General features: G+C 38.9%; 1 protein-coding gene across 1 annotated transcript in view; it reads left to right on the forward strand.

Annotated features, from left to right (window-relative positions):
* Positions 1-8761: 8761 nt before the first annotated feature.
* Positions 8762-9795, forward strand: part of lbx2 (ladybird homeobox 2) — a 2444-nt gene continuing 1410 nt past the window's right edge. The window contains exon 1 of the mRNA XM_015009697.2: positions 8762-9507. Coding sequence (XP_014865183.1) covers positions 9183-9507 — 325 coding nt within the window. The 5' untranslated portion in view covers positions 8762-9182. The remainder of the gene's footprint in view (positions 9508-9795) is intronic.

The following is a 9795-nucleotide window of genomic DNA, read 5'->3' on the forward strand; positions in this document are numbered from 1 at the left end:
GTGTCAGTGACTGCCTGCTGTAAAACTGCTAAGACAGAAGTCTATTCTGTGAGATGTGTGAATATCCTACCAACATAATATAACATTTAATACATTCTGGAAACTGTTTTTTTTTTTTTTTTTTTTTTTTGGGGGGGTGGGGGGGGCAGCAGGAGCTACCTCCATGACAAAAAAGTCTGTATTGAAACAGTAAAATATGAGTCACTTTTTTGGATTTTATCAAATAAATAGATGTACTGTTTTGTGATGTTCAATTTTGTGTTCAAACATAAATTTAAGTTTGGCTTTAATTAAAGTCCATCTTTGTGTTCGTGCTTCAAAAATAGTTGTTGCTGTATTTTTAAGAGGTTTTGCCTCTTAGTCCTGGATTTGCACTAATTCTGAATTTAGGTTGACCTTCCCATACCCGCCTGTTGCTCCCCAGTGAGTCTTCATCACTGCTCCCAGCAGAGCCCCCTCCCCTCCTTCTTTTTTCCACAGATGGATTTTTTGTTGCATTAATCCCACAGATCAGGTGGGTTTTGTCAACGTGTTAAACTTTAATACTTTGGGTCATTTATCTTTACGGTCCAACCCGGGGTCTGTCAGCGACCAGACGAGCCATTTCCTCATTTGGTTTGGGAGCAAAGTGGCGCAGGAGAGAGCAGAAGTGGGGGGTGGGCTATGGGTGGCGGGGGTGATGATGGAGTGAAGTGGCTGGGGTGGGGTTGGGGTGTCCGGCTCACCATTTAATGAAATCCTGATGTGCGGAGGGAGAGGTAGAGGGGTGATCCTGGAGGTCGGGGCGCCACACCATCTCCAGAAAACGACGCGCCTCCAGAGAGACGGCTTCACTCGCTCATTTATTTTCTCTCGTTTGGAGGAGCATGCGCGGCTCGTAAAAGGCGCTCACCGATGTGGCCCTCATTACGCGGCCGATGCTGCATCAGGGACCCGCCAGGCGCCCAAGTGGACAAGGATAGAATTGCAGGTGATTAATTTGTTGAAGGCTCCTCTGGAACATGGTGAGCTCACACGTGGATTTATCTTCATTTGCCCAGATATGTGCCGTGACATGAGAGGACAGGCCTGAGGAGTCCTGCATCAAATTGTCTTTACTCTGCTAGGAAACTAGATTTTGGAGCGGGGAAATTCTCTGTTGCTTTTATGTTTGTTGTACAGTTTCTGTGTTCATACTCAAGAGGGGGGAAAATCTGCTTGGTCCATTTAACAAAATCATGGAACTAATGGACAAATAACAAGGGTCATAAAGCAAGAACACATATTGTGTTTTGTTTTCTCCAGATAAAATGTCACGGCTGTGTTTCACTCCCATAATTGAAACAAACCATTTCAGTTCTGTCAGCGACTCAAATATAATGAAGGGGAACATGTTGGAATCAGTGTCAGACTATTGAATGTGATTGTGTGCACTCATCTGGGAGAGGGAAGTGTTTTTTTAAAGATCATTTCAGCATGCAGATAATGGCTTACATACATTGTTCTTAAACTGTGGTACTTTCAGACATTTTGGTATCTAGAATTAACAAGTTAAATTACAAGGTAATTAACAGCTGTAATTCATAGAAAAGCTAAATGTAGGCAACTAGAAGAGGCAGTGGACCGTAAACTGATGACCCAACACATCAGGGAACCAGGCTGTGATTATCTATAGTGAGGAATTTTATATAAAGGCAACCTCTTCATGTTGTAATAAAATCAGAGAAAGAGCTGATATCAGTGCTGAGTAATAAATGTGTGACATCACCGCATCTTACACAACATAAAGAAGATCAAAGAGAAAAGCTGAAGTGTTTTAACTTTTCACCTGATAAAAAAACGTCCAAGATCTAAAGAGGAACCTTTACTGTGCAAATCCTGATGAAAGAGAGATAACTAAAACCAGGCCAGGCCCAACGCTGAATTTGATTTGGGGCCCCTCTTCCTCTTAAGAACATCACCACCACTGGAGGTGGAGTTTCATTGGCTGAGCTTAAAAGTAATCACAGATAACTGATTATTATTTTTCTGAGACGTATTTGTGAACGATCAAAAAGAAAAGGTTAAACTTGTCATCAGATTATAACTATGGTGACTCAACCACCCAATTTAAATTTTAATTTAAAGCAGTTTTGAATAAGACAGAATATACTTTATTTATCCCCAAGGAAATTGCTTAATTGTTTATTTGCTGACTACTCCATCCAAGGTGCTAAATATTAGTAAATACAAATATATCAACAAGCGATACATACATATATATATATATACAAAAGTGTTATATTGTAAATAATTTAAAAACTTTTAAATTGCTTAAAACCTTTTAATTAAATCAATGTGATATAAATCAAGTTTAAAAGTATTTTCATTGTCAATGAATAAATATAAAATTTTAGATGTATGGTCTGTGAATTTAAAGCGTTAATGGGAAGCCCCTGTTGGTTTGAGGTTCCATCAGGTGGAGCTTAGTTTGTTTATATTCTGGGCCGGCTCTCACTAAAACTAAGACAGGCTGCAACACTGGTTTACAAAACCCTGTTTCAGGGCCTGAAGTCCCTCAGTTAGCTCTGTGACAGTAGCTCAACAACAGTCTAACTTTAATTGCTGTTAACAAATAGTTTAAGTGATTTTTAAATAGGTTTTGTGAAATCTGGGAACACTTTGAGACACAACTGTTCCAAAAAAAGAGAAAAAGAAAAAAAGAAAACAGTTAATGTGCCTTTTGTATTATGAGTTGTTGCCTTACATGGTACAGCTGTGCACTTCCAGTGAAAATGTGATACATAAAACTTGCATTTGGAATCATGATTTGGGAGGGACAGAGGGGTTCGTTTGCCAGCAGAAGGAAAAAAAAAAGGTCCTCCGAGTCCTCGCAAAGAATGTATTGGGTACACAATTTAACAATTTCAGAGTGAGCCAAGACATTCCTAGAAATATGTGTAGAAGTTTAGTGGAAATATTTTTTTATCTTTATAAATGTTAAAGGTAAAACTTTAACAAAACAAGCTGTTAGAATTTAGTCAATAAAAAAGATGAGGAAGGTTTCACACAGTTTATTTAGGTCACTTTTTATCAGCATATCTGCATAAAAGTCATTTCAGTTTAACAGCTAGGAAACCCATATCTATCAGTCAATTTTTAACGTACTTGCTCAACAAAACTGTTGCATTTTAACTACTAAGATTCATTTACTAATCATAAATTAACTCATTAAAAATATGATTCTAAATATTCTCTTTAAATTGACCAAGAGAATATTTACACATCTAATTCCAGAAGCTCAGATAGATTAATAATGTCTCAGCTACAGTTTTTAATGTAGATAAGCTCTGCTGAGTCATTCCTGCATAACAGAAGATTGTTTATTTCATGAAGTTGTCTGCTTTGGCCTGCATGTAATAAAGACACAAACCATGAATTAGTTTGTAATTAAAGCATAAAACTTTACTGAAAGAGCAGTAAATATTTTACGTCTTTTCTAATAATATGGCATGTGAACCTTTTTTTTCTCACATATGCAGCTAAGATGTGTCATTCATTGACAACAGCTGCCTCAGGGTTAAGAGTATCAGCGCTGTCGCTAAACTAGCTAAAGCTGGATACAAACTGAACCAGGACCTTCACTATCATTCTGATCAAAATCTTTTTACAGCATTTACTTCCAAAATGTTTGATCAACTTTAACCATTGATGAAAATTATGGCTCACTATAAGTAAAATTATTTTTGAGTCTAACATTTAATACACCACAGTCTTTTAAAATTGTTAACTTGTCATAGTAATTGATCAAATTCAGGTCAGCTCGTGCATCCATTGCCTTTATGTGTTTCTTTTTCCCTTATTTATGTAAACATTATTATTATTCTCTGAAATAAAGCAATATTTTAAATGAATCTTTATGCACAGTTTGTATTTCTTGATCAATTTAATAGCAGAGACTCATCACTGCCTTTAGACAGATCTGGAAAACTTCATGTTTCTGTATTTATTAATGTGAGTTGACAAAAAAAAAAGCAAGTGCAATACAATTTAAGCAGTTCGGCAAGACTTAGTGCTTTAAGTTGACTTATAACAAGTTTGATAAAGGTTTATATTTACCAGAGTTACCAAATATACTACACTTGCTAGTTTTGCTAGTTAGTATTTCTATAAATATTAGTTATTAATTAAATCATGATTTACAGTCTACGTTTTTGTAAATAAAAATATTAGAGTTGAGTGTGAACACAAAGCTACATTAGACATGACCAACATCTCATTAGTTTAAAGCAACTTAGAATTATATTTCTCTAATCTTCAGAAACATAAATGATGATGTTATTGCAACAGGGCTGCGGTGTCACTTGTCATATTAATGGCTCTTCTTTAATGAGTTGGCTGTAGGCCACAAACATGCACATAAACAGTATAAATCTAATGTTGAGTATCACATTACATGTATCGCCGGTCAGCAGGGCTAATTACACAATAATGAAGCCAGTCAGGAGTTAAACAGGAGAAACATTCACACAAGATGCTGTAATCCTGCTAAAGCCTTCCACCTATCCTTCTTTATGAGCTTAAATAGGCCCCAGGGGGCCATTACAAAGCAACAAGGACAACCCCAGTCCACTCCCAGGAGAGGAGCTCTGAACCTGCAGGGAGCCCTGAAATAAACTGAAGGTGTTTGGCTTTGGAAACTGGTCAGGAATCGGTGCAACCCGTCAGTCAGTGCAAGTGTTGTCAGAGCAGAAATCACTCCTTGTATTTCTGATGCAAACAGGTGTGTTACATTCATGGTGCATGAATATAACATAACAGCAGCACCAAATCATTTGTGACCTTGAACACTAGAAAACTGCTGGTTAAATTACAACTAATTATCATAATGTTTAATGAAGAAACATAATGATAATATGTTTTTGTTTAGTTAGTTAATTAGTTATAGTGATGATGACAATTATTATTCCTGTATAATGAATTGAAGATTGATCTTGAAGTAATGGATGTAGGACCATTTTTTATTTTCTTTTTTTTTTTTTTTTTTTTACTGATTTTAAAAACAAATTGAAAAGGGCAAAAGCAAACATACACTCATATATGTGCAGTACATATACAGCCTACTAACAACGGAAAAGTACTGTAGAATAATTTATTAAATAATTTCTTGGTCTTATTTTGTAATCAGAATATTTGTGCCTTACGTGACTGTGAGTAATGGCTAGTAACTGAAAATTTATTATGTGAATATTTTTTATTGTATTTTTGTATAATAACTTCAAGTATGTTTTTTTTTTATCAAATGTATTATTTTAAAAAAATAAAGAAACTACAACTGGTCAGTAATAGTGACTAGATTTTCGCCAGTGGACTCAATTAGTTTTATCTGAAAACTAATTTAGTTTTAGTGAGTTTAGGCTGGGCCACTAATGTTCACCTAAAACTGATGAATGTGCTAAACAAAAAGGAAACAGAGTGATCTGAAATGCACACGTTCAAACAGCTTTAATCTTAACTGCCAGGTCTCAGTTTGAAACCTTCCATTCTGACAATGATCATAAAATAAGGCTTCCATCAGTCATTTCTGTCTGGGTCCAAAATTCCAATCAGAACCAGCTCGGAGCCATATATAAACCCTGAGCGTCAGCGGTGAGGACGGTGTCTCACATGGACGGGGTTGTAGTGACCAATAAGAACCCAGGGCGCGCTGACGTGAAGGGGCGCCGGAAGCGGAGAACATGCGCACCTGCGAGTCTCCGCCAATGAAACCACTTCAATGTGCTCGAGAGCAAGTTTAAAAGAAGACATTCACCTTTCGACGTCACTTAACCTGTTGGGAATCTCGAGCAAACGTGAGATCGAAAACGTCACTTCATCTGTTTGACATAAAAAGAAGAAAATCTAAATTCTTAATGTTTTTACTTCAGACTAATTGTTTTTAGATTTTGCACCTGTTATATTTCCCCGACTGATCCATATTTTTCTCAAACGTTGTAAAGCTGCTAAATGTAACCAAGGTGCGGACCGTTCAGCTGACATGGAGTCACATTGCAGCAGCCCTGTCCTCCATCAGGCTCAGTCAGCAGCCGCGCTGTTTCACAGAGGGAAGCGGCCGCTTTAGGGCTGGAAACAAAAAAACACACACTGCAGCAGCAGAGGCTGCACGGCGACGCGGTGCGCGGTGACAGCGGCCTCCACACAGTAAACATAATTTATTTCTCAAGATTACGTCGACTTGCTGATTGGTCTCAAATTCCCTCCAACTCTTTTAAATGTCCTGAATTTTCAAAGGATTTTAGAACAAACTTCAGCACCAGTTTAGATTAGGAAAAACACCATCAACGTTAAATAATCTCCTTTACGTAAAGGATGAACTCGTCCTTAATGTAAAGTAGATTATTTGTCTTTCTTTTGTTGTACCAAGCTGTAAGGCACACAAACAATATTTTTTTCCTTTGTTGTGCTTTCTCCTTTTTTCTCTTTTTTCTGTTTTTGTGCAAATAAAAAGGATAACTAGGTGTGATGATGAGCTGCGGCTGCGCAAACGACAGCTTATCTATTAAGATTCTTACCGCAGCTGTTTGTTGTATTTGTTAGAGCTCTTTTTTTTTTCATTTCCGACTGAGGATGATCTGGATCTGGATTGAAGTAATTTTGTCATGCAGGGAATTGATTTAGTGATTAACCTGAGCACGGCTGTTGAAATGAGAGGTTGGATTTTACTGAGCTGGTGGACAAAAACACACATTTGGCTCTTTTGATTATTGTTATTTCTATTATTAGCTTTTGGAAGGTTTGTGAATTTGCAAAGCAGGGGGGTGGGGGGAATCGAAATTAAAATAATTTGCTTTTCTGATGAATCATCCCCGCCGACAGGATGAAACCCAAACGAAATCAGTTGAGAAGTGAACGGACGTCAAGCAGCACATTATAACGCGAGAAGGCCGTTCTGATGGGAGGTTAAAGCGAAGCGAATCTTCCAATTAAATCCATCAAGAGCTGGTGATTGATGATGTCAACCTTTCTGCTTCTAATTAACGTTCAAATTAGACCAAAGGGTGAAAAAACACTAAGTAGCTCCACAAAACATTTAAAAGATAATGATTTAAGAAGAAGAAGAAAAAAACACTGAAAGTCCCGTGCGGGGGTTATGCAGGTTTGTCTTTTGAAAGATTCCTCTTAAATGTTCAATATTATTGACCTTTCTGTAAGTCTCCAGGATTAATGTTCAGATAGAAAATAAACAATAAAATATGACACTTTAACAACTATCCAGGTTAAAATAAATAAATAGGTACTTGTCTAAATTCGGGGATTAAAAATATTCACTTTTTTTATTATTTAATCCATACAACAAAAATAATCTCTTCTCCTAAGCTTTGCTCATACAAACTTACCTCCCCTCCCGTTTCATCTAATTTCAAATTCAAGTCAAAAAGTGTCCGCTGAAATTAGCCTCACTCTGATATTAACATCATTTCATTCTCCCGGAACTTTCTCCAAGACGATACGCGTTTCTCTCCAAATTCCCTCTAACTGAATTTATCCCCGCAAGCTCCTGCTCGTTATGGAGAAATATGTATTCAAAGCAGCCTCAGAGGGTGGACCTCCACGGCTGATAATAGAATTTCCTGCTGTTTTACAACTCCGTCCCTAAACCAATGTCACCATATGCTGCTGTTGGCACAAGACTCTCCGCAGTGGCTTCATGAGCGGCAGCCTCCTCCCGGCAGCGTTGGAAATAAATAGAACAAGTTTGCATTCTCAGTTAGTGTTTCTTTAATTTAACCTCTTGGCAGGAAATTATGATTTAGCTGTTGTCATATTTTTACAGAATTTTGGTTTGACGGGTTTTTGAAAGGTACTGACGTAAAATTTTGTACTTTTTTGTTTACATAAAAAGCTTACTCACAGCTTCTGCTGAAATTTTTTATTTAAACGAATCTAAATCCAAACGGAAGAGAATAAACCAAACGCACCTGACAGAAAACAATGTGCGTTTCCTACAGACAGACATACCTGCTGATCTCTCCCGTGCGTCCAAGCGCGGCTCTCTCTAATCGCTTCCCTTTTTCTGAACATGTTGGACTTCCTTTCAGAAAATTCAGTCTGCGTCGTCAGACTGGAAGCCATAGCACGGCGTCACCTTTATTACTCGCTTATTTCACGCTACCGCATATTGAGTTACACTGGATTCCACCTGCGGGGACACACTGGAGCATGGCTGAAATACCGGGAGTAAAATAACCCATCTCACACAAAACGGGAAAACCAAAAACAATGTGATTTGTATTTTCCCCTCCTACTTCATATTCGTTTGAATTAATTTAAATGTGTTGCCTCAGATGATTTTTCCAGAGATTTATAAGGTCATACCTTATTAAATAAGCATTTCTTACGCGTATTTATTCTCAAATTACAGGCTTTTTATCTCCAAAATAAATAAACAATAAAAATAATCATATTTACGCTAAACTGATTGGGATGCATGGAAATAGGCTAAAATTCTCTTATTGTGCTTGATTTTCAGTCCATGTGCAACAGGGGGCCACATTCGCACATTATGCAAACAGCTCGGTGCGTAATTACGCAAGAATATGACAGAGATGTGAAGCTTGCTTTTGTTCCAATCCTTTTTCCATGATGAAAACGTGCTTTGATTTGACCATCGACTCTGCTTTTCTACAGGACTACAGCAACAGAGGGAAACAGATGCATAAACATTTCAAGGCAGCACCAGACTCCTCCTATTCCCCACGTCCAATTAGTTCTTCTGCTCCGGCCCTTTAAGACGCAGCAGCGGGTCACCAAGTGGTGTAGTGTTTCTCTAATTGAACTTCGCCCAATCAACAATAAGTCGTTAGCAGTCGCTTTGCTTTTCTTGGTGCCTGGAAGCCTTTTTCCCCCTTCTCCCCCTTTCAGGGATTCACCACCTCCAGTTAGCTACTTTCTAAAGATCCGCATGGAGTTTGGCAGAGGAATCGGGACGCTCTGAGGGGAATACAGCGCGGCTGCCTCTGCAACTACGCCCGAAGCATGGTTATTTTGGAGGAAGGCTCTCAGGCGAGCTAAGTTTCCAGCTTTGGACTCGAAGCATTGAGCTACAGCGGAGTTCTACCAGAGCCCCGAGCTCTAGAGGAAACGCTTGTGGACGTTTTAAATCTGCCATTTGAATGAAATAATCAAATTTTTTCCTTGAGAGCAGCGATATCTGCGGGAGTGCGATGACCTCCAGTAAAGACATGAAGGCAGGGTCTGTGCTGCAGTCCGGCGGCGAGGAGCGGAGGCGGGCTCCGCTGGACCAGTTGCCTCCGCCGGCCAACTCCAACAAGCCGCTGACGCCGTTCAGCATCGAGGATATCCTCAACAAACCCTCAGTGAAGAAGTCGGTGGCCAGCATCTGTCCGCCGCGTGTGCTGGAGAAAGTCACGGGCTCCAACGCAGCAAGAAACGGGATCAGCACTCCGTCCTCGCCTCTCTGCGCGCTGGAGGAGCTGGCCAGCAAAACGTTCAAGGGTCTAGAAGTCAGCGTCATCCAGGCAGCAGAAGGTAGCTGCGCGCTTTCCTTATTAAATTACGGATTTTCATTAAAAGCTAGAAAGAGAGCGATTTTAAATGAGAACATGTAGGCAAAAATACTGGAGGATTGTTTTGACTTTTAATGAGGACATGCCAGGACAGCTGCATGGGAATGTGTTGGGATAAAAACGATACGTGGAAATAAGGCTTCACGTGACTTATAAACTGATAAATTCGAGTAACACCAGGTCGAGACGGCAGATAACTTATGATCAACACCATTCTGGCTTACATACAGCGCTACATTGACAGTGTGAC

This window comes from Poecilia mexicana, unplaced genomic scaffold (genome assembly GCF_051168715.1).
Source record: "Poecilia mexicana isolate PSO_F unplaced genomic scaffold, ASM5116871v1 scaffold_10, whole genome shotgun sequence".
Classification (NCBI taxonomy): Eukaryota; Metazoa; Chordata; class Actinopteri; order Cyprinodontiformes; family Poeciliidae; genus Poecilia; species Poecilia mexicana.